This window comes from Anomalospiza imberbis, chromosome 5 (assembly GCF_031753505.1).
Source record: "Anomalospiza imberbis isolate Cuckoo-Finch-1a 21T00152 chromosome 5, ASM3175350v1, whole genome shotgun sequence".
In the NCBI taxonomy this organism is placed as follows: Eukaryota; Metazoa; Chordata; class Aves; order Passeriformes; family Viduidae; genus Anomalospiza; species Anomalospiza imberbis.
This window is the reverse complement of record NC_089685.1, coordinates 61462692-61488302: the sequence shown is the minus strand read 5'-3', so window position 1 is coordinate 61488302 and position 25611 is coordinate 61462692. Positions and strand designations below refer to the sequence as shown.

At 45.4% G+C, this 25611-nt stretch overlaps 1 protein-coding gene across 13 annotated transcripts in view; it reads right to left on the bottom strand.

Moving 5' to 3' along the window:
- Positions 1-25611, bottom strand: part of CACNA1I (calcium voltage-gated channel subunit alpha1 I) — a 164507-nt gene that overhangs the window by 44796 nt on the left and 94100 nt on the right. For 9 of the 13 annotated variants that reach the window (XR_010999416.1, XM_068191301.1, XM_068191300.1 and 6 more), the window contains 4 exons: positions 22879-22976; positions 7417-7576; positions 4921-5236; positions 4199-4291 (listed from right to left, as the gene is read on the bottom strand). Coding sequence is in view for 12 of the 13 variants with exons in the window: in XM_068191301.1 (XP_068047402.1) it covers positions 4199-4291; positions 4921-5236; positions 7417-7576; positions 22879-22976 (667 nt within the window). In the remaining variant the exon portion in view is untranslated. Of the gene's footprint in view, positions 1-4198; positions 4292-4920; positions 5237-5755; positions 5892-7416; positions 7577-7750; positions 7770-10910; positions 11220-22878; positions 22977-25611 lie in introns of those variants that run through there. The other 4 variants (XM_068191305.1, XM_068191306.1, XM_068191308.1 and 1 more) reach the window with 4 other exon arrangements.

Sequence of the window (25611 nt, the reverse complement as noted above, 5' to 3'; positions counted from 1 at the left end):
TTTATTTCAGCAAGTACGTCAGAGCTTGTTTTACCTATCCATGCAGCCTTTCCCTCAGTTCCTAGCCCTTACTGCCCCCCTGACCAGCTTGCCCTTCTGGGTGACCCTTTCTCTTGGGCACAGGTGCCCTTTTTCCAAAGGGGAGGTGTCCCTGCTAACATCTCAATGACGCTTTGAAACAAGAAGCTCTTTCCAACCAGATTCAACATAAGGACAATAAAGTATCTCAAAATAAAGGGCTTTTTTCCCCCCCCCTCCTCCTCTCAGCACCCTTCAAAGCTGTTCTAATTCTGTTTCCCGTCATCACTGAACCCTTCTCTTTCCTTCCCCCATATTTCAGCCTATTTTTCCTTCAGCTTCTGCAAGCAGCCTTGAAAATTAAAATAATGCCTTGCTCAGATTCCTTTGCCTTCAGCCAACATTTTCCCTAATCTGTGATGTCTTGCATGTTTTATTTTAACTGATGAGCATATTACTGGGAATCCAAATTCTTCTCTGATGCACTCTCCTCAGCAGCATGATACTCACCTGGGCTTTCCCTTTCGGTTATGTCCCTCAGCTGGCACCGAGCGAGGCAGGGCAGGGACATGGACACCAGCTGCGTGAGCATTTCTGGAACACCACTTGTGACACCGCCCCGTACTCTGCAACCTCCCACAATTCCCAAACAACAAGCAATTAGGGCTTGCAACACCTTCTCTCTAGGCCACAAGAGGAAGAGCTGAGGGCAGAGATGCCCTCACCAGGACCACACTGTGAGCCTAGGGTTGAATCAGGAGTGGGGTTCAGGTTCACATCCCTGAGCCCTGTCCTCACAGGCACCATTTGCTGCCTTCTCCCACCTGATGAACAAAAAATAGGGGAGTGAGAGGAGTGGATATGGGAACTTCTCCCCAGTCCTTATTCTTTTAGCTAGGAACATCAAACACAAAGCAAATTAGCTTGGTTAATCCTTAAAACCACAGGCAAGTCCATGAACTTAAACTCTCAGTCTCTGCTGAGCTTGGCACTGCCTCCCAGCTAGGAGAAGGACAGGAAGGGTCCCAGAAGGCTCCTAATTGAGTGATTCATCTCAGCTGGCTGAGCAGAGAGACAGAAAGAGTCAGACATGGAGTCAAAGCACTTGAGAGAAGCCAATGGAGACCCTTGATTCTGAGTCCCAACACAGCGTCCTGTTCAGCCCTGAGACTGAGCTGTGCTTTGATAAAGCAGATCCTGGCCTCATTCAGCCCAAAGTTCAAGCCCCATCTCTGCAATATCTAACAAAATCTGACTAGTGCTGCAGATCCTGATTTGTCAATTACTTTTACTGCTTATGCCTGGATATCCAGCTTGCCTTCTGAGGCCCACACCTGTAAGCACAGCACCCTTCAAGGAGCCTCTGAGTGCTGCAATGCAGATGCCAGGAGCCATAGCAGTGGCCAAGTAGCTGGAGAGGTGACAAAGAGACACCTGGACCTCAAGCAGGAAAACCCAAGTGAAACACTGACCCAAGAGCAGGGTGTAGTCCTTCCTTCATGTCATATCCATGATCTCTGGTCAAGGGGGAAGCATTTTAAAATCTGCTGAATGCATAAAATGCTTTTCCCAGATTGTTCTACAAGGCCATTCAAGAGTGCCATGGTCAGTCAGCACCCTTCCCCTCAGAGAAGCACATCTATGCAGGATTTCTAACTGTGCTGGGAGTATATCCAGGTGGTGGAGCCTTCTTCCTGCCATATGAGCAGTAGCAAGTAATGCCCTCATGTAGGTGTTTGCAGATATCATTGTAGGAAAGAAGTCATGGATGAAAGCACAGCTCTAGACAGAAGCTGCAGGGATCCAGCCCCAGAAGAGTAAGTCTGAGCCAAGGCTAGGATGTGTGTGGAAAAGCAAAGAGTCAGGGCTTAAAGTATGACTGTCAGAACAATCCTGCTTAGAAAGCCAGGCCTTCAAAACATGGAGAAGGAGGGAAGGATAAAGGCTGGAAGGGCTGTACTTCATGAGACTTAAAAAGGGATCATCATTTCTATATGAAGATTCAGATAGAAAATGCAGCCAAATGATATAAAGTTGGCATTGCTATATGCTGCAAAAGATGCATCACACACCAAGAAGGTAGCAGGAAGGATAAATACTTCCTTGGCCTAACTCCACCAAAGGTAAAGAAAATATTCCACCTAGCATATGACTCCTTTGTTCTCAGCAGTCCCCAAAGTAACCTGAGATTCATGTTCTCCTGTGTTTGACAGAAATAAACCTATATGGCTTCTGCAAATGAGGAGGGAGTGTCTAGAAATGTCAATGACACTCTGCAGTAACATCTCAGGTGGAGTGTTTAATTGAGGGTTTTTGGTGCCTGCAAATTCAGAGACACAGTTTGAATCACTGTGAATCCACATGACGTGAGCCAGCACTAGAAGGATACTTAGAAACCAAAAATACGCTGACAGGATTTATGTAGTTTGAAATGTGGGGGGAAGGGCAGTTTCTGGAACTGGCCTACAAAAGACTGTGTGCCCCAGTGGTTAAACACTGATCCTGCACAGTCCTTCCTGGCTCTGGGGGACAAGGAGTAAAGTCTGTGTCTAATTGCATATTCTACAAATTTGGGTATCCTGATTATGCTGCTCAAAGTCAAAATGCAGCTGGGTACTAAATCTCCATTGCATTGCGGGGTATATGAACAAAATTCATGGGAAGTGATTATTTTTGGAACTCCTAAAAAGCAGTAGATGTCCAGTTTGCCCTTGAGAACAGAGCCTGTGGAAACTCCCCCCCATCATCCCATCCTGTGCAATCACATCTCTGCATTGTCTCTTTGGGACTCTCCAGCATCAAAGTAAAAGCAACATTCCTTAAGGTATATTTCACCTCTGCTGTCCAGGTTCATGCTTCAGACAACAGGGAGTATGTCATATTCCCATTTTTATCTCCTTGTCTTTCTCTTGTGAGAATAGAAGACTGTAAGGCAGGGTGAAATCAAGGATATAGTAAGATTTTTTTAAGTTGTCTAACCTGAACTGGCCAATAGATTTTTTTTCTTTTGGGCCACCCTCCATATGTACAGGCTGCAGAATTTCTCACAGAAATGGATTAAAGTCTGCTTTATCTCAAGTCATTGCATGCCAGCTTAAATGTAAACTAGATCCTGTACTAGGTCAGTCTGTTAATGCTACTGGGTGACTGCTTCTAGAGATCCTATTTCTTGAAGGGCATGGCCCCATAGGACAAGTGTTGGATGAAGGTCAGAGTCCCAGGTCCATTCAGCCAAATGCATGTTGGCCTTGGAAATACACACTGAGACCCTTACTCAGTGACCTGAAACTAAATTACATCTACCATGTACAGATTTTATACTTCCCATAATTCATCCTGTCTTTCCATTTCACTCTTTGGTCCCCTAGGTAAGCAATGTACAAGAGCCTTCATAAAAAACAAAATCCGTCCGTGTTAGAAACAGGATATTCCCTCCAAGAAAATACACTTATGCGAGGGAAGCCTGAGGAATGAGGAGGCAATGGCACCATGTTTCTCAGCTCTCATCCTAGGTGCTGATTATGAATATCCTTGCAGAAAACAACCTTCAAACTTCATTTGTATAAATCTACAGGGCTTATAAACTGCTTATTAAGTTCTCATTGCTGACACACTTCTCTCTTTCCATCCCATCATCCACAAGGGATCTCAAACAGCCTGTTTATTTCAGACTGCTGACACTTTTAGAGCAGTAGCTCCTTTTCGTTCATGGTGAGGAAGTAATTCAGCATGACAGACGCTGAATCTAACAAAACGTGAATCTGATACTCTGAACCTGATAAACCCAGGTGCTGCCAAAAGCTCCTCACTCAACATGGCTCAAAAATTACTCAAGAACTTAAACTGCATAGAGACCTAGTAGAAGGGCAGAGAAAGAATTGGCTTTTAAGTCAACTGTTTTGGGGAATTTATTTTGCAAGAAGTTCTGCCAGTGAGAACATTATTCTACACTGGGCACGTATAACTTTAAAAATCAATCTTAAGTATATTTTTGAGTGAAAGCTAGTAACTTGGCTGACAATTATATATGTGATCCTGCCTCAGACTCTTAGTGAAAATCAACTAGCCAGATTTTTGAGATTTCTAGAAGTTTGCTTCCCCAGTATCTATGTTGACCTAAAACCGGGGTTTTGTCAGCTCTTAGCTTGCATTGCTGACATTCATCAAACCTTATACTTACGATTATCAACAAGATAAAGTAGATAAAATTGTAGAAGGAATGGGCATCCATCACATAGTACATGATCTCCACCCACCCTTCCAGTGTGATCACCTGCAAAGACAAACAAGAGAAACAGGAGGGGTATTCCAGAGCTCACTCCTCAGTGTATAACAAGCAGATACTGGCAGGACGGTTGCAACCCAAGAAAGGTGAGAAACAACAATTCATTTCAACAAAGCCAAATTTCCATTTTGGGAAATCAGCATGGTACTGCTTGGTGACACTGGCATACTGTCAAAGCCTGTGAGATCATTCTAGTCCACAGCAGGAATATTTCATTAAAATAGTTCATTTCCCTGCATCGCAGCGGGGGAAAACCCGCAGCAGGTTGCTGTGCCCCTTGGACTGGACACCGCGTACAGCCAGAGGAAAAGAAAAAAGGCATGGATTTTAACTCCCATCTGCAACACGTGCTGGGAAAAAAAAAATTAAAAAAAAGATTCCTTTATTATAGCTGTCTGGACTGGAGGGGCAACTGGTACAAGCCAGACTGAAGAGTGGAGCTTATTTCAGCAAGCGCATTCATGTGTGCACTGTCTGCCTTACCATGGGAGTTACAAGGCCCTTTACTCTGCGTCTCTGTCACACCCTGCAGAAACTACCACTGGAGCCCAGAAAGACTGAATTTGAAGAACAGAAATATAAGCTTGAGCCTCGTAAGGAGGCTAACTCTGACTTACCTGAAATATCACAATCCAGGCATACCCGATGTTGTCAAAGTTGATGGCACCCTTGTGCGGGTTGGCGTTGCCTGTGCGGCACACGTTGTAGTACTGGTTCCAGTTCACACACATGCCACTGACATTAAACTCTTGCCGGACTGAATTGTAATAATAATAATCATCCTTGTCCAAACAACACTCATGGCCTCGCTCCTTCAGCGGGGGTATCTCGTGACAGCCCATAATTCCATTGTCTCCTGACAGTGAGCAGATAAAGGGCATCTCATCATCTTCCTCTGGTTGGTAATAAGGGGGCAGGACAATGTCACCTTGTCTGCAAAAGAGCCCATAGTCAAATTTCCTGCGACAAAGAGTTTCCTATCTATCAGTGATAGTGATGGGGCTGGGAGCCCCCATTCTGACATAGAGACTGCAGTGCGTAGGGGATTTCTAGGTTTATTGACTCAGGAGAAGGGGAGGAATGACAGGGCTCCTGAAAACCAGCAAATTTCTAGGGTAAGCCCCCAGTTTTCAGAGCTTTTCCTGCCATCAGATCACCCCAGGCCAAATTGCACAATCTGGTTGCATGGAGATGAAGAAAAGCTGGAATGCAGAGATTTGCACTCTGATCACTCTCCCCATTAACATCAAAGCTAAATCAAATGCAATGACATTAAGGAAGTTCATCAGGCTTTACTGTAATATGTTCATATATGTAACTGCTGATGGACATGTTTTATAACATTTGGTAGTGAACCTTCTGTACTTCTAAAAAAAGATTCAGTTCATGCATAATTAACATTGCACAGATAAGCCTTAAAATTTGGAAATGGAAAGATAAAATTGACTTAACCTTAACTTTGACTCCTCTTTGACAGCTGGCATTATGGGTGCAATGTTTTATGACAAGTTCATGTATTTTTTCCAAATAATGCAAGCACCTTCCAAATGCATGAATAATTAAAATCATCTATGCTTGCCTAGCTGGAGATGAGCTAATATCAGAAAAGTGAAAGGTGGAGATACGGAAAAAAAAAAAAAAAATTAAGCTCTATCTGGTGTATTCCTTGCAGTGCTACAATGCACAACTTTCACCTTGTGCAAATGCAGACTTTTTCACTAAGTCTCATTGGAAGAGGACAGGTGTTGATGAAAAAGAAAAAGACAGTCTCTGATTGTTAACTAAGCAGGACTAAACTACAAAGGTATGCTGCAACGCATCCTCATCATTGGTGCATGGGCACTTCAGAACTGATCTCCCTAGTAACAGTCACCCAAATATTTTCTAATATCTGTCATTGTGAAGGCTGTGGCCCCAATTCAGTTCCCAGTTACATCAACTGTGCGTGGATGTAATTATGCTCATTAAAGAAGTGCTACTCCTGATTTACATAAAGGACAATCATCCTAAACAGTAGTTTTTCCCCCAAGGAATAAATAAACACAGGAAATGCCTGCTTTATGCAGCTCCTACTCTGCAACTCTGCTGTTGTTCTGCACATTGTATTTTCACACTGTTTTTTTCCAATTTGAGATGCTCTAAAGCTTCAGAACTGTTTAATCAGTTTAAACAGATTGACAGCTCTAGGTTTTTTTTAAACGGTTTACACTGATAGCACGCCTGGGATTAGCATACAGTTTTAAGAAAACATTTTAAAGCCTGAGATCTACTAAAGCCAGAGAGTCAACAGGAAGAGCCGTACCCTGAAACTGAGTAATTGGAAAATTCATGGCAGGCAGGAGCTTTTCCAGCCCACTGCCTGTGGGAGGAGTAAAGCTGTGCTGTGCAGACTCCCCCCTGACCCCCCAAATAAACCTCAGATACCTGTAATTGACCCCTATGTGGCTTCAGGCTCTCTTTGCCAGAACTGTCCCCATGTTTCCCCATGAGTTTTTGGTCCCATTCAAACATTCATTCTTCGCTTTCTACTAACCCAGCTGTGGGACACCTCTCCCAGCAGCCCTCTATCCCTTCCCCATGGCACTGGCCACATGCTATTCTACTTCTGAAATTTTCTAGAAATTTCTCAGTGTCCCTCCAAAGGTAATGCACTGCTGCAGAAACAGTGACCCTAGCTCCATTTTGGTGGTGTCAAAGATGTTCCTGGATGCTTCAGGCAGCACTATAGCTTTCTGTAAGACTCCTGCAAGTGCTGTTTTCTGAAGAGGGAGAATGTTTAGGATCTTTCAGCAGCATGTTTCAGAGTTTCAGTTCTTTCTGGGTGTAGGATCACCATCCTGTATTACTAGGCATGGCTGGAAGGGATAGTCATGCTAACATGTGCCTTAATTAAATCCAAATGAGCCCAGACACCTGCTGTGAAGACAGAAGAAAACCAGCTGTCTTTGCCCACACTCCCTTTCCACTGCAAGATGTTCCCAACACCCGCACACTATCACCCCACACTTGGAGCAAGTGATACACAGAGAGCCTGGCAGAAAACATGAGTGGGCAGAGGGAAAGAGAAACACCCACAGAAGGAAGGAAGGAGATGTTGTCTCCTGGTCACTCACACTGTGAAGTTCTCCTCCATGAAGCAGCGGTTGCGGAGCAGCCCAGCCCACAGCTGCACCCCAATGATGCCGAAGATGAAGAAGACAAAGAAGCAGAGAAGAAGGACGTTCCCCAGCATGGGCAAAGTGTCCAGCAGCAGGTTCACAAGGATGCGCATGCCTGCAGGGGGAGAAGAGAACCAGAAGGAGCAAGTGTGGGACACAGGGAATAGAGAAAGGGAGAGAGGAAGGAAAGGAGAAGAAAAGGAAAGAAGTTTACAAGATAAGCATAAAAAAAGGCAAAAAGCCCCATGAAAATAAAAGCAGAGTGTCAGAAATTAACTACTGTCCAGACCTGGCCAGATTTATGGTTATTGCCCTTTCTTGTCCTAACCTCTATTGACAGGCAGCCAGCAGAGCTGCTGTGATGCTATGATCTCTTAACCTTAGGCCTCCATCTGTAGCAGAGAAGAAAAGAGAATGAGACTTTTGGTGCCATCAGCTATCTGACTGACAAACCTCCCTCCCCTTTCCCTGCAGAAGGACAACAGAGTGACAACTGTCCCAAAGGGGCATGTCAGCTCAACAGCCCCATTATCCAATGGCTCCAACTGAAGGTCATCCCAGTACAGCAACTGTATCCTGCAGCCTGGGCAACCTGCATGGACAGACCAAGACCAGCCTGCCAGTGGGATGAACATTTCAGAACATATAAACTGGCATAGATAATTGGGATTTTTTCAGTGACAGTGTCATCAAGAGACAGTCATGAAAATCACAATTTCCTCCCCTGGCTAGTCCTCATGTCCCATTGGGGCTGGAGCACAAAAGTAGCAGGCACAGCCCAAAAAGCTTCCAGCACAGAATCTCTGCCCAGTGCAAATGTTTCAAAAAAAATTTTTTTTTTTACTCTCTAATTACCTAATGAATTATTAGTGTGGATTTATTTTCCCCTTGGCTCTTTAGCGCACAGCCACGAGGAGGGGTAAACATAGTCCATTTCTCCATGGAGCTAATGGCTTTTCCTCTGCTCTCTGGAGGATGGTGAAAGTCTAGAAATTCTTCCGAGCATCACAATACTGCCTTTATCCCTGTGCATACCTCACGAGGTTGTCTCTCCTTGTCTCCATGGAGGTCCTCCCCAGATACCTAGAGAGTTCCTTCACTGAAGATGTTCCATGTAGGCCAGCAAATAATTAGCTAATTAGGTATTTATAACCAATTCATTGCTTCAGATGGCAGTGGAAGGGGAAAGAGGAGGGGAAGATAAGATTAGGATTCTCTGACAGCCCTTTGAGGCACAAGATAATCTCCCTTGTGTACCCAGCACCAAATAATTACCGCACAATACTATACATTATGCTCCGTGTCTATTCCCCAGACTGCTCGCCCCACAGAGAGGGGAGGGAAGTGGCACCTGTGGTGGGGCAGGCAGGTATGGAATTCACAAACACTGAAGGAAGAGGGAGAAGTGTGCCTGCCGTGGAACAGCAGACTGGTTTAGATTAAAAAAGAATGCTTTGGAGACAGAGTGGAAGAGACAGGAGTGATATTTACAGGTACCTGATGTGTAGGATGGAGAAGATGTTTATTGGTGCCTCCATGGGATCATGAAGGATAAGGGATGATGGCAATAGCTCTAAGACCAGGCTGTGGAGCCGTAGTTCAGCCCTGCTGCCTGCCTGTCCAGCTGTGTCACCAGTCACTGCATAAGGCAGCTTCTAGACGAGTACATCAGGGACACAACTTCAGCCACTCACTCAGCTGTGCCCTGAGTCACTGACAGCTCTCTGACCTCTCAGCACACCAAGTCCAACAGCACAGCCACTGAGACCTGCTGGGCCCTGGAGAAATGCTCTGGACAGCACTGGGACTTCAAGACCGTGCACCCTCACTGTAGTGCTGTGTGTTCCCAGCTTTAATGTTGTGTCACAGAACGAGTTCAGTAGTTCCCATAAACTGTCCTGGCCAGTACATTAGGGAGAGCCAAGTGACGTGGGAAGCTGTGCCAGGAATGCTGCAAGAGGGTGTGGTGTTTTTCAGATCAATTGATGCTATCTCCATTTCAGAGCTGGGTAATGGGAGAGATGAGGCTGCCCTTAGCTTGAAATGCAGAACAGACAAAACAGACATTCCCACCAGAATTTTAGAGAGAGCATCCTTGTTGGGTCAGAATTTACCAAAATTGATTTTGTCTATGTTCCAAGAGAAAGCAAGTGCAAAACTTGTCTTTTTCTTGGAAAGATCCTGCTTGCCCATACATTCTCCATCATGACTCTCAGAGGGATTACTGATGATACAAGATTAGGCTCTCCACAGCTCCAAGTTCATACCTATTGCCCCCATTTTAGGCCCTCTGGGGTACGTGGGGCCATGACCCAAGAACTGGCAGGTGGCCCCTCTGGCATCTTTTCCACATCACAAAGAATTTCAGCATTAACAGGTTCTAAGTCCAAATAAAACCAGTTGGTTTGTTTGGGTTTTGTTTTTTTTTTTTTTTTTTATTTCACAGACAGATTAATCTTTCTCTTCCCATTGGTGTTGACTGTGGATATGAGACTGGCTCTTCAAAAGCAGTAATGCTGAATCTACACCCATCCAAACATTCAAAAATCAGTTGCAATTGCAGGAGAAAGAGGAAGAAAGGCTGAATGGCTAAGGCCAACAGGTGATGATTTACCATAGAAGCTGGTGGCCAAAATAATGGAGTCTCTAAAGCAACTGCCCAACAGTGGAAATGGGAAATGCAGCTTTGGGAATATTCTGTTTTGGGGAACTGGGATGCCTCCCTTTTCCAAAGGGCCCTTGCTGGACATGCTGCCATCCACAGCAACACCTGTGCATCTTGAATGACAAATTCTGAAAGGTGCTGGAAAGCCCATTCTTCATCAAAATCCTGCTGCTTCCTCCTTGCCACCTTCTGCAGCCTCTATCTGCTGCTAAGCCATTTTCCTCTTGCTCTACCTACAACTCCTCTCTGCCCCTGTGCTGGTCCTCAGCTTATGTGCATACTTTTCCTGGCCTCCCTCCCCACTGCTGCCTTTCCCCACATCCCTGTTTGTCCTTTACCGTTGGCAGAGCAGAAGCCATGCTGGCTCACAGTAAGGAGGGGATATGAAAGGGACAGTGACCTTTTCTGAAGCATCCTTTGTAAAAAGGGGAATGCTGCTCAAGAAGAGAAAGGAAGAGAGGCTGGGCAGTCTGGAGGAAAAGCAAGGAGGGAGAGCATTGATGAAACAACATTCAGCAACCAAACAGCCTTCCAGGGCATCAAATATGAAAAGGTTTTGCTCTTCAAGGGAAATAAAAGCAAGAAACATTAAATATTCATGAGTGCCAGGTGTGGGCTCCGAAAGATCTTTTCTCCACTCACTCTGACCAGGAGACAGGGGAAGGGAGGAAATGAAATGGCCTTGTCTGTGGGCATCCAAGGAAGGAAACAATGCTCACACAATGGTTCCCTGCTGCTCACCCATGCCCTCGAGCAAGGGGTAGAGAAGGGTGCTCCATGGTACCTCGAAGGCAGGGCTGCTTCTGGTAAGATATCCCGCAGGAGCAATGCCACAGGTGTGTTCACCACTCAAACACAGCAGGAGATGGGGGGAAAGTATGTACAGGGATGAGAATTGGTGGGAAGGTGAGAGAAGTGCCCGGCAGTGACCATCAGAAGGAAGCACAGGGCTGAGCAAACTCTCTGAGCTCCCTCCGTGGTTCAGAAGAAGTAAATCACCTGTCTCACCCTGGCGGCACGCAGAGGCCCTTCCTGACAAATTCAGCAGACACTACAATGATTCTAGCTCCCTCCTGACACTTGCCATCAGCCCTGATTAGCCTGGCTATCGCAGCTAAGCGGACTCGTTGCCGTGTCTGCCCCGGGGGGAGCGCGGCGGCGGCGGGACCGAGTGGGCAGGACAGGGCACGGCAGGGTAGGACAGGGCTGGGCTGGGCACGGCAGGGTAGGACAGGGCTGGGCACGGCAGGGCTGGGATGGGCACGGCAGGGCAGGGCTGGGCTGGGTACGGCAGGGCCGGGCTGGGCACGGCAGGGCTGGGATGGGCACGGCAGGGCTGGGATGGGCTGGGCACCGCAGGGCAGGGCTGGGATGGGCACGGCAGGGCTGGGATGGGCTGGGCACGGCAGGGCTGGGATGGGCACGGCAGGGCTGGGCTGGGCACGGCAGGGCAGGGCTGGGATGGACACGGCAGGGCAGGGCTGGGATGGACACGGCAGGGCAGGGCTTGGCACGGCAGGGCTGGGCACGGCAGGGCAGGGCTGGGATGGGCACGGCAGGGCAGGGCTGGGCACGGCAGGGCTGGGCTGGGCACGGCAGGGCTGGGCACGGCAGGGATGGGCTGGGCACGGCAGGGCAGGGCAGGGCTGGGCTGGGCACGGCAGGGCTGGGATGGGCACGGCAGGGCTGGGATGGGCTGGGCACGGCAGGGCAGGGCAGGGCTGGGCTGGGCACGGCAGGGCTGGGCACGGCAGGGCTGGGATGGGCACGGCAGGGCTGGGCTGGGCTGGGCACGGCAGGGCTGGGATGGGCACGGCAGGGCTGGGCTGGGATGGGCACGGCAGGGCAGGGCTGGGATGGACACGGCAGGGCTGGGATGGGCACGGCAGGGCTGGGCTGGGGGCGAGCCCCGGGCAGCCGAGCCCGCGGTGCGGGGCGCTGTGCCCGCCACCGCCACCGCCGGGGCTCGGCAGCGCTGTCACTTCTCCTGTCCCCGCCTGCCGCCTCCCGAGCGCCAGGACAGCTGAGCCCATTCGCTCCCTGGTGCTAACCTCCCTGTGATACGAACGGGGCACTGGCTGAGGAGGGGGTGGGAAAGCCTGTCCTTTCTCACCTCTAAGGCTTTCAATCCGCCCCAGCTATGGCGTGAGGGACAATTCAACCATGTGAAGTCAAAAGGAGATAGCGGTTTGAGGCAATCCTTCCCTCGCTTGGGGTAAAGCAGATGGAGAACATAATTCTCAGCGCCCATCTCACCTGCATCGCGGACCAAGCTACCAATTGTCATTTTAACTGAAACAAAACCAAATCTCCTTCCCATCAGCACTTGTGACTGTAGCTGGCAGGACATTTTGCAGAATGCAGAAACTGAAGTGTCATTATGTCCCTCAGCCAGGCTGCTTGTCCAAGCGTGCCTTCTTTCCTTCCTCCCCTGCCCCAGGACACATGGCAGTCCATCCAGCTAGCATGGGGTTGGCAGGATTTTCTGGTGCATGCTCCTTTATGGAAATTTTCAGAGCCAAGGCACCATTCCAGCAGAGAGATTGTGCAGAAAGTACACAGAGAGAGACATGCACCTTCTTTTTTTTTCTTTTTCTTTTTTTTTTTTTTTTTTTCAATTTTGCAGCCCACCTCTGTAGTTAAAATAATCTCAGTTTGTGTGCACAGTACAAGCTGGTGCTCCAACTTGTGGCCATCCTCACTGATCTCCTGCTGACCCAAGGCTTAGCTGTCATTTCACACATTGCATTCATAAACATCAGCTCCAACTTGGGCCAAACACTACCAAGAGACACCAGTTAGCTGTGGGTGCAACAGCAGACACACTGTCAAGCTGACCTATACTATAACCCACAGCTTCCCTCGCCACACAGATCTTTGCTCTTTGATGCATTCCTCCTAACTGAGGCCTCTTCTGCTACAACACATGCAAGCTAAAGGAACTCAGCTGGAAGAGCCAGTGTGCAGCTCCAGATGCTTTGTCCTCAAGCTGCAAAGCCAGCCTCACTTGCACTGCAAACCATCACCACCTGCTTTGCACCAAGGCAAGACAGAGAGCATGTCAGATGGATGGCCAGACCCAAATTAAATCAAGTCTGTGTAAAGACAGGTCCAGTAGACAGTATGAGGTACTGAGAGACCTTAAGCCAGTTCTGCTGCTAAGGAAAAACTGCCCCAGACACACTGGCCTCATTCAGAGAAAAGTAAAGGTTCCCATCAATCTCTTTGTCAGGTTCTGGGTGCATTTGCAGGACACATTTAGAGCTGGAGGTTTAGCACTTGCAGATGGTCAGCATGATCCATAGCTCAGGAGCACTGGTCAGTTCCTCACCAAATCCCCACTCTTGCCTTACTGACAAGCAAAGCCTTTTAGCATCCCTGACTGGCTCAGGCACCTCATCCTAGACAACACATTGATGACATAACCTCAAATTATCTTTAGGTAGCCAAAAGAGAGACAAACTCCAGGAAAAAAACTTGTTGGCCAGAGATTTACCCTGCTGGGACAGAGCTTTCCAGACTAGGTTTAGAGTACACTCATATAAGAGGAAAAAAAAAATCTCTTTAAGCTTGCTCCAAGGCTCTAGAAACCCTTGGGATCCAAGGATCCAGGGGCTAACACAGACCTCACCTCTTTTCAGTCAGAAAGCAAGACATGGAGCTGGTCAGGTCATGAGCATGAAAAAGGAAAGTAAGAAGGGAAGAAAAATGCACTACTTAAAACACTTCCCAACTGACGTTCAGCTAAAACAGCCACTGAAAAGAGAGCACAAAGGAAACCAGAGATAAGCTGTTCTCCTTGGAGGGGAAGAGGAGCAAATAAACACACAGGCACTGCAGAGCCACAGTGCTCAGCAGGCTGCCAGTGGGGGCTCAGGTGGTGCTGCCAGGTGATATGAAGAAGCAAGCTCAGAACTGAAGCCTCCTAATTGCAGACCTGACCCCACAGTTGCAGGGGCCTCAAGAAAGAGAGCAGAGCAAAATCCAGAGCATTTACCTTGACACCTAAATGCTGACTTTTCTGGAAATAGAGTGGCCACAGTCCATGCATTTCTGTCACCCAAAAAGAAGGAGACACCCAAGCTCTGCAGCAGGCTGCACCTTATGATGGATGCTGTAAGCCCAGATAAGGTTCACAGATAACAACTGAAAACTCCTCCACAAGAGGTCATATTCAGTACGTGCCACCACAGCATGGTTGGTAGCCACATAATCCGTGACATGAGCAGAAATGGATGCAGGCAAGGTCCCAGTCAGTAGCCCCCTTCTTCACTGTCTTGCCATTATCCCCTTGCAAGCTTTGGACTGTTAAGCAACCTTGTCTTGGAAAATGATGACAGGTGTCAGATTATTTCTTAGAGAGGTGTCTCTCTGGGGGATTACTGTCATTCTGTTCTTTTTTGTAATACTGAACATCTAATAAGCAACACCTACTACCACCTGCTACAGTAGTTCATTCACTGATCATCTCATTTTTTCCCCATTTATCACTGCAGTGATGACTGCATTCACTTTCGGTGAAGAGTCTATTAAAAACATACAGTGCCAGCTTTTCTTTCAGAATTGCAGGAGCCACCTAACACCAGTGACAAAAGTCAACTCCAGTGCTGTGGCTGCCAGCCACTTGCCTCCATTCTATAAATATCCTTAAATTCTTTACAAATCTCTAGTGCTAAGTGGGACAGAATAATGCAAAATATTATGTAAAACAGCATTAATGCAACTTCTGGGTAAGATTTAACGGGGCTAATTTCCTCTTGCTGTCACTAGCATGAATCATGTTTCTTTCTACTGCAGGCAATGACATGACATTACGTGAAATGAGTGTGAACAGGAGAATAGGTCCCAAAATACACAAAGATAGAGAAATTTAAGGTTATGATTGTAAATTGCCTTGCCCACACACACAAAGTTTCATTTGCATTAGTGTAATATGACAGTATCATTCACCCCATAATACACTGTCATTATTGCTCACATTTCCATGGTATCCATTGCTTGATAGGTCCCATGGGACAGATTTTGCAAAACAGCTCAGCTCCCATTTAGGCAGCAAAATACATGGCTGGGCTTTCGTGATTGCTGTGTACACTGGAGGCTGAGCTTGTTTGAACAGGCAGCAGAATTGTCACAATGGGAGCTGTGAGGTACTAAGCATTTTTTAAAATTCTGGCTCTGCAGGTTCCCCTACAGGAGAAGGGAGAAAGATTCCATCAAAGGTCTTGCTATGACTGGTTTCTGTAATGTTTTGGTTTGGTTTTTTCCAGGCTTGCTTTACTTTCAGTAACACAAATTCTGAAGCATTGTTACAGACTCTTGTTTTCAAGACAGATGTTTTTTCATCAGTCTTCGGATGCATGGCAGAAACCTTCAGGTGGGAAATCTTGCTATGACTTAAAAATCTCAGATTACAGCCAAAAAAAAAAAAAAAAGGAGAGAAGGTTTTATTCCCCACTACTATGGTTGAAAAAAATATATATGACTCACAGGTATAAAGGTCTGAAAGCCATAGAAAAAATAAATAATTATAAGCTCTGATTGTTTTTCCTTTTTCAACCCTCATGGCTTTAGAGCCATCTGAAAAACTTACAAGCCCTCAATTAGTGACTTTTGAATACTTGCTAATAATAGTGAAATGAAGTGGACTAGTTCAGAGAAGGAAATATTACTTTCTCCCATGACCTGTGACCACAAAAAATAGAAACTAAGCAATGTATCATACAAAACAAAGCATTTCCAGGTCTCTATTTCCTGCATTTCAGTGTTTCCCAGCTCCTTGCCATGATGCTACATTAAAAAAGGAATATAATTTTCATTATGTTTTGGGTTTTTTTCTACAAAATTTACTTTGCCCAGTTAAACACCTGGCAATACACTGCACAGTTGTAATCCACATGAAAATCAGGAGATCAGACAAGAAATAAATAAAATTAGAGCTTGTCTTCAGTGACTGAAGATTTAAATTAAGTACAGGAAAAAATTGTTTCCTGTGAGTTGTGAGGCACTGGAACATCCAGAGAAATTGTGGATGCCTCATCCTTGGAAGTGTTCAAGGCTAGGCTGAATGGGGCTCTGAGGAACCTGCTCTAGTGGAAGGTGTCCCTGCCCACAGCTGGGGGGTTTGCAATGAGATGATCTTTAAGGTCCCTTCCAACCCAAACCATTCTAGGCTTCTTTAAGGGCTTCCTCCAGCCCTGCAAAATGTGGGTCTGGTTACAGACCAGTTGGTTTGTTAAAACCTTCAGAGAAGCATTGATTTGCAAACCCATCCAGTATATTTGTGAGTCAATAGATTTTCTTTATACTGTCTTTGACTTTGTATCAGTTTTGATTTCCTCTCCCCCATTTTTATGCATTATCCGACACACAGAGGTGCATCAGGCCTTTGTGTGCTGTGCCTGGCAAACCCTACCATTTGCCTCCTGTGCATTTCTCTTTCCAGCCCCCCTTCTTTTCTGTTCTCATCTCTATTGATCTTCATTCTGTTTTGCTCCCCTTCACACAGTTTCCCTTTATCCCGAGCATGCCCGTCTAATTTAGGGCTTGACTGGATAAAGACACTTGGTAAAGAGCTGCACATACAGGATAGCGCAGCTCTGAGTACAATTCTGTCTCTTAAATACATTTCAGTCACACAGCCTGATCAGGGAATGAACAGGACTTTCTGACCTCTTAACTTTTTTGAATGGGTGCTGCCAGAGAACATCACTCCTGTGCCCTTACTAACCTGCTCAGGCTGTATGTGCATAAATCTGTGTGTATACACATTAGCACATAGTTGAGAGTGTGGTTTGTTTGTTACTGAGGTGTGATAAGTATTTACAGAGCACCTCATACAAAGAACTGTGAGTTGGGTAAGTTTAAATATTTGGAAAAATCAACAGTATCTGAGTTTCAGCTATTGCTTCACAAATAAAGCTGAGAGGGGGAACAAATGTACTTCCAAAAGAGCCATTTGGAAGAGTACATTTTTGAAAGGGAATCAGTGTTGGAAGAGATGAAGCAAGTCCTCTTGCAAAAACACTGAAGCTTCTGAAGCAAAGACCCCATGAGGGGCACTTAGAAAAGGAATTTCATAATCCATTTGCATTTCCAACTGCTAGGGCAGGACTGTGCCTGTCAAATGTGCTTTGTTTTTGTCTGATCTAGCTGTAAATGAGACTGCTTTACAGCCTCATATATCTCAGTCAGAAGCTCATTTCACACACGCTCATCAGTGAAATTACTTCTTCAAAAACAAATTTAGAGAAGTAAATGTCATCACTTTTCCCCCATGCCAAGTGCGGGGTTCCTAGCCAGCTTACTCTGTTTTAGGCACTGTAACCGCGCCAAGCACAGGTACCTTGGTGTGGAATACAGATTTAAAGCAGGCATATAGAGGTTAAACATCTGCTTTTCCCATTTCAGCACTCAGATGGTTCAGATTATTTTTATTATGGGGCTTTAGTCCCATGATGAGTGCAGAGCTAGGAGTTAGGAGATGTCAGTTGTATTCCTGAGTCTGCTGGTGACACTCACTGGGTCCCACTAACCTGGTGTGAAACATAAGAAAGATTAAAAATAACAAGCCATGGTTTATATAATTGAGATCTGTAGAAGAAAAGAAAAAAACTCCAGTCTATTTGGACCCATGGAACTACTATAATTACAATCGTTAATAAAGAAAAATGGAACTAGACCAAGATTTTTTTATACACAGCACTTGTACTAGGAAAAAAATGCTATTTGACTGAAATAAAAACAGTGCAATAGTTATTAAAGCATTTAGCAAAAAGAAAAAGAGGACAAGAAGAGAGGAAAGCATTCTTATACTAGTAAGGCATGATTAAGGATTTCTGATTTTTAGACTTTTTTGTCAGGACCCAGTATAAGAAAAAACATTAAATGAAGCAAATCTTCTAAAATTAGGCAGCATAAAGCTGTATTAAAATTGATGGGAAAAGATGATTTTTGTTCTGACTGAAAAAAATATATTTAGAAAAAGCAGAACTTCCCACAAATCTCGAATTTTATTTCCTGCACACCAAATTATAAGCATATATTGTTACTTTTCTAATACCTATAACTCCACATAAATATTACTGTACTTACAGACAGAGTATTAGCACATATATATACTTTCTACTCTGTAAAGTTGCTTTGCAACAGATTCCTTCACTTTCATAGAGTGTACCCAGCTGAAGAAATCTGCTTCCAAATGATGAATCAGCTACTAAATTATAAGTGGAAACTGGAAGACATCAAGCATAATGCAAGGGCTCTTCTTTGCATAAGGCCAATGTGACAAGAAAGAGTAAAATGAAGAAACATTTCTTTCTTCAATGTCAAAAAAATTAATAAAAGAAGAGCAAGAAATTCAAATTACCAGAAATTATCACAGATTCACTGCCCAAAAGCAGGCAAAAATAAAACAAAGCCAGCCTCCCCCCCCAAACCTTGTGCCTTGCCTTGAGAAGAAGCAACAAAAAAAGAGCCAGCACAAAGAGCAATATTTCACCCAGCAACCTGCCACAAAATCACAAAAGGAAAACAACAAATGGATGTGGAATTTCACCCCAAGACCAGGACACAGACATGCCCAGAGCAGAATGCAGCTACCTTGACAGAGACCTGGAGGGTATTTTTTACTCTTTATATTGATTCAATGGTTTGCAGGGCTTGTCACACCAACTCATTGCCATGGAATTTAATCACATGGCAATAGGACCAGACCAATCTCTGATTTCATTTCCTGCATTTTCAGACATGACCCCAAAAGGCAGAGTTCCTGGGGTTGTAGTCAGGAATGCAAGAACAAGAGGGAATGTTAATGAAGGTGTGATACATATTACAAGACTAGGGTACTTCATGTTTTCTCTAGCACACTCCACAGATGGCATGAGAATGGAGGAATGATCAGGCAGGGCAGAACCCCAGACTGCTTCAGACAGGAAACCTGAAATGGTCAGTAGCACATCCTGCTGAGAACTGCAAGAAATGCAGTCAGCTGCTCATAATTGGTAGCTAAAGATCAGCTCTAACCCCAAAGGATGTTTGAAATCCAGAAGTGTCTCCATGTGAGTTCTCAGAATTGTTTGGTTTGGAAGGGATATTGAAGATCATCTACTTCCAACCTCCCTGCCGTGGACAAGAACACTTTCCACCCGTCCAGTCCACCAAAGCCCCATTCAAACTGACCTTGAACATTTCCAGGGATGGGAAAATCCCATTGGAAAATCCCATTTTACTTCCTTTACTTGCACAGTGCTGGCAGCGAGTTTTACAGCCTAACTACAAACTGGGTAGAAACTGTCATCCTCAATGGACATTTACCACCTTTTGGTTACACTTGTTGTCCCTTTCTTCTTCTGTCATGACTCAGAGAGGCTTCACATCCTCACATGCATCCTTTATACCACAGATAATGAGTAAATAGAATTTGACAGCTCTTTGTGGGATATTGTTTCAAAGCCTCAGGAGTGTCACTGTGAGGAAGGGCTTTCAGTAGTTTCATGTTGCAAATGGCACATGTAAGCAGAATTTAGACACATCCAATTTGGGAATTTGGGCATTTAAGCTTCAGCCTTGCCCACCTGCTAAGAATATAAAATAAGTTTATTTAACTTTTTCCTCTGTCATGTTGCTACTGCTTCCTTAGATATTCTTTCTGAATTTCGTCTCTTCTAATTTTCTGTTATTGCCTTTTTCTTTTTCCTTCATGTAGTACAAAATTTCTATCCAACTTCTCCAGAAATTTCTCATATAAGTATGTGGACTTTTCAAACACTGGCAAATTAGTGGAGTTCTTTGGGCTCTAAATAATCTACCTGACCGACCACTTGAGCACTCTTCCACTCGTGTTCTAAACAGTCAGGTTCCTAATAATTTTGTCCATTCTCCTGATAAAGAACTCCCATTATTTAGTCCACACAGCCAGACTCCCCTGTGGAAATCAGTCTCTAGCTGGGTGTCCATGTAGAAGCCTTTGAAATGCCCAAGGTGAACACTGGGCTCCCCTGTCCCATCACAGCCTTTTGAATGTGGGATTAACCACCCCCCACTCTTTGCCTCTCCCCAGACACGTCACACTCACAGCCATGACCTCAATCTCCCTCTACCTCCTGTTGTCCTATTTCCCACTTTCTTTGGCAGCACCTGCAACACCTCCAGCTTGGTATCATCAGTACATCTCACCAATAGACTTTCCTCTTGCTTCAGATTAGTAATGAAGAACTTTAAAAAGACATTAAAAAAAGATTTGTGGCCAAAGGTCCCATTAATTATGTTTGTTGTAGCCCACTAGGCACTTTCTTCTAATGCAGCTCATTCCCATTTATCACAAACCTTTGTTTACAGCCTTTTCGCTAGTTTTCAGCCCTCAAGTCAATGCTTCCTCTCCCAGGGAATCCAGTTTCTTTCTTTTTTTTTTTTTTTGGGTTTTAATTAATTGCAGGATGTCTTTCTTCCAAAACAGTCTCTGCATATAACCACAGATTTATGTAGCAAGAAAAATACATAAAGGTTTAACCACAGAGTGGAAATTAAAACAGCATCAATTTCACACAGGTGTAGTTCTATACTGATGAAAAGAACAAACAGGCAGTGTCAGGGCAGGGACAGCCAGGAAAAATTCAATGGCATCTGCTCTGCAAAGGTCAGGAAAGATGATGGAAAGCATCTCTGGTGCCTCTGCATGGATGGAGCAGGTCAGTTTTGACGTGGCTCACACTGTTCCTCCCTGGGGCAGCTCTGGCTGTTCCAGGAGATAAACAGCAATAATAGAAAGCCTTAAGTTTCTGCCAGGCAAGCTCTCTTCCTGACCACCTTTGTCCAGCAATTAAAATGGCAGACACCTGTAAAAGTTAATTGGATGTCATTCCAGATATTTCCATTTGCCTCCAAGGTTAAGTCTACCCTGATAACAGGGATCAGTCTCTCCAAGCAGTCTTTGGGCACAAACTCATGGCAAGCCTGATGAAGCAGGGAGGAAAGGAGGCTGCACGACGTGAGGATGGTGCTGCTCTCACATAGCTGCCCCTGTCTTCCTGGAAGGGGTGAGTCTGCCATGCACAGCCTCCAGGCCACCCCCTCACAGAAAGGTGATGCCTTAAATTTTAGCTTTCATATTTTCTAGATTCTGTACTGCCTTAGTGTGTAGCTCTGAACTTCATATAAAGTGTTAGCAAGTTCTCTTCACAGGGCAGGTAGACAAAATAATCCTGTTCCAGCCTGAGAACCAAGGACACTGTTGCACCTTCAGACCCAAAAATTGTGAGCAACAGCAAATTGAGGAGAGCCATCCGGGAGGATGGGACTTGGTAACCTGAAGCTGAAATTGGACAATTGACCCCAATTTGTGAATGGACCAAAACTTATAAAAGTGTGAAACCTCGTGATCAGGCATCCATCTTGGGTGGAGCCACAGCCAGGCTCTTGTACTGCCCCAGCTGTATCCTTTGAAGGCCTTTTAATAAATACCTACTTTATTCATTTAACACCATCTAGCCTCTGTTCTAGGTGGCCTCTCAAGGCATCAACCCCAGGACCAGGGCTGATTCCCAGTCCTCTCCTCTCTGGAGAAGGGCCAGATGGAGACAGACTGAGGGGGTTGTTTTGCTGACTGTGAATAGCCAAAAGCTTCTCTTGAACCTCATCTTCATCATCCCATTATAGACCTGTCACATTCCTGGTTGTTCTGTCAGTGCCCCAACCAGTGGCTCTTTTGTCTGGTGCCCTCCTGCCATGCTGGGCACACAGGACTGTGCCTCAGTTTCTCTTTCATACCTTTCAGCACTTTCTGTTCAGGGCTATTGCTCAAAGATAAAAGTACATCCAGGAAAAGGGACAAGATCCTCTTATAGAAGAGCTTTGCATGAAGCCAGAGTCTCTGAAATCCACCTCCACAGCATGTTCAAGAAATAGGTGACATCATGAAAATTACTTTGGCACAAGGGAAAACATATGATGCAGATTAGGAGGTTAACTGTGCAAACTTTCTCAGGTCTGGAAAAGAATAAGGAGTATATGAGTTTGAGAGAAGGATTAGGAGAGCTCTGGCAAGGTCCTAGCCACTGCAGACAGCCTAATCAGGGAGATTGTGGAGAACAGTGAAGAGACTTCCTGCCATTCTGTAAGACTGAAAATCTTGCAGAAGAAACGCCTGAAGTCTCCCAGGGCTGACACATCTGGGCTTGGGCAGCCCCAGGCCTGGTTCATACACACACAGCAGGTCACAGAGGGGATAGCTGGCACAAAAAGGAGAATACAAAGCACATGATGAGGAGGAAGAACAAAAGAGTCGGTGCTATGTGCCCCTAACCTGTAATGGCATGAGAATTTTTCAGAAGAGAGGATCTGGAAGGTCTTGTGAAAGCCTCAGCAAACTAATTCTTCCTGATTCCTGAAGCTCATCCTTCTCCAGACCTCACACACAGGCCTTTTTGAGGCTACGGACATCATTACCCCTTTGATGTCTTTCAGTAAGAGAAAGAAAAACCACTTCCATTTACTGCATATTGTTCACCTTTGGTTCCTAACTTCCATCAACATGGCTGTGCACAAAGGATGCCTAGGGCAGATACGCTGGGACACTGTTGTTTTCCTGCCCATCCAACAACACCTCTTGGCCCTGTGATGAGAAAAAGCCTGCACACACCCTACAGAAGCCTCTATTCATTTTGTACCTGCTGGGACAGCACCAGCACAGGCAGCCTTATTGATCATGTCCTCCCCACAAGCAGAGCTGAGAGGTGTGAGAGAGAAGCGCGACTTACTGGGCACACGGTTGATTGCTTTCAGGGGTCTCAGGACACGGACAGTACGGATTGCAGACAAGTTAATGTTTTGGAGATCCAGGGAGTACTCCACCATCCTGTAGGAGGGGAAAGAGACAGGGGGAGAGAGAGAGAAAAAAGAGAGAAAAAGAAAGTTTAAAAGAATCCAGAATTTTGGCTTGAGCCACAGGTTTATCATTTCTTCATTGAAGAGTTTCTGGAAGAAACTCTATGGGGATGAAGCCTGAGCTTCATCCTGGCACTCCTGGCCAGGGCACATGTGTGGGGTGGCCACTGTACACAAAGCCAGCAGGACAGGACCCCGTGGCCAGTTTTGTTGGGAGTTACCTGCAGCACAGCAGGGTGCTCCCTGTGTTTCCCCTCATCTCCCACTGCAGGGTGTGGTCTCAGGAGGCAGCTTCAGCTAAACCTGCTTTATCTCACACTGAAATAAACCCTCTTTCTTAAAGCACTAACTGCTTTGACTAGCTGGAAAGGCTTCCCCCATGGCTGTGAATCACTCCTTTTTGACACCAACCAAAAGGAGAAGAGGCTAATTTTAGGACATATGCTAGACCTTAGCTTTCCTAACCCAACAACATGTCCTGTAAATAACCTCAAAGTGCAGATAGGTGTGACTCATGCATTGGCTTTGCTGCAAGAGCAGCAGGTGCAGGTGACAAAAAGTGACCTGGCCCAGCAATCCTTAGCCCAGCATTCTCTCCTCACCCAGTATGGCAAACGTCCTGTCTCTTTAAAAGCATGGCAGAAAATTATTATAATGATAATTTGATAATTATAATGATATAATGATAATCCTGGCCAGAAATTCCCACCTGAGGACCTCAAATCATCTTTCATGTTTTTATGAAGAGAGATGCATGAGGCCCCCAGGAAGACATGGGCCGTTGTCACCAGCTTCCCTTGGGTAACTCTGGTCTGCGCATGGCATCAAGAGGGTGACAAAGCTGGCAGGTGAAATAGCAGCAGAGTCAGGAGAGGAACTGCTTCTACTGAATTTCTTCTTAGACATGAATAATGAAATTACAAAAAGTTCCCTTTTCCTTGGCCTTTTAACAAGACTCAAGAGACAAGAAGGGATTGGGGGACAGCCTTTTGTTACTGCACCCTTTCTCAGAAGAAAAACATAATTTATACAGAAAGACCCACAAGTCAACTGAAAGTTTACCCAAATTCCCCTGACCAGGAATCACTGAGAATCAAATGAGAGCTAAAGTGAGAAGGAAATGGGGTACAGCCAGTCTGTAAAAAATAATCAGGGAGAGGCATTGAGTAAAATGGAGCAGTGGACTGATCCTTTTATAGATTACCTTCCATTCAAGAGGACCTTGAAGAGCTAGTGCCTGGTTACCTGTCTACACCTTTCACAAAGGGGACTTGTCAGAGTGATAGATTTTCAAACACGATGGGGTAAACCTGTCGAAGTGTTGTGATTATCCTCTCTCATGCTCTCGCTCTTTCTCTCCCTCATTCCTTTCAGTCTGTTCTCTCCTGCACTTTTAGGGTAATTGCATGAAATAATTCTTCCTCTGAAATGCAGTGGCATTCATTTACCTCCCTGGAGCTGTCAGTTCCGCACATACCAAGTGCAGAAGAAGAGACAAGGGATTTCATGCAGATAATCAAAATATTCCCATGCCCAAAAAAAGCCCCGACCCCAAACCAAGCAGAAATGTGCAAAGGCACACAGTGAAAGGGCCTTGAGTAAGCACTGACCATCCTTGCTCCAAAGAAAGCAAGATTGTCTCATCAGCACGTTGTTGCTTCAGAATTAGACAGACCTGCTGAAACTTTGGAATTACAGTTACGGGCAAAGCACACTACAGACAATACAGAGTTGTATTGTTCCCAGGACATGAGCTAACAGCTCTTCACAGAGAGCTGACACACAGAAGCAGCTTCCTGACTGAAGGAACCCCCATGCTGCAATCTGTTGTGGAGGTATGTATATGCACAGAAACATAAAGGCCTCAAGCTTGGTGAAGTTCCACTGAACTTCCCTTCCTCTCCCATAAAAACACTTATCTCCTAAGAGAACTGGGTTGCTTCTAAAGGAAAAAAAAAAAAAAAAAAAAAAAAAAAAAAAAAAAAAAAAAAGTAGTAGCAGAACAACTCGAAACAAGAGTCAAATGCCAAGTAAGCTGTTGGCCCAAAATACCTCTAATTTCAAAAAGTATTTTTTTCTGAACTGTGAGGAGCCATATGAGAAGTCCTGAATAATACTCAGAGAAACCGAGCACAGGGGAAAAGCACAGGGCTAGGAGGTGACATGAAATGGAGGTGACATCTTCTCTTTGCCTTAACCATGCAAAACTGATTTTAAAATATTTTCAAACCGTTTGGGTTTTCTCCTCTTGTGGCTACAGCATGTGAGTAACCTTAACCCAGCAAACATCACTGCCTTCTCCTAGCTGGAATGAGTTTGCCACCTATATAGTACAGTTCCTGTGTCACTAGAAAATTATCAATCATCCAAGTAGTGACTGTGGATCCTTTCAGCATAAGACAAATGTTGCCTTAACTCAACTCTGTGGTTCAGACAGCAGCAAGCCAGCCTCCTGCAGCCCTCAGTGGCCAGAGTCACAGATTTACTGCCATTATGTTCCAGTGTAGCTCGATAAAAAAGCTGAACAGACAATCACACTGCCAGGGAAAACAGCAGGCTGTTCCCAAGGATGGGTTAGAAAAGGGCAAACGCTGAATCTTTTAGAG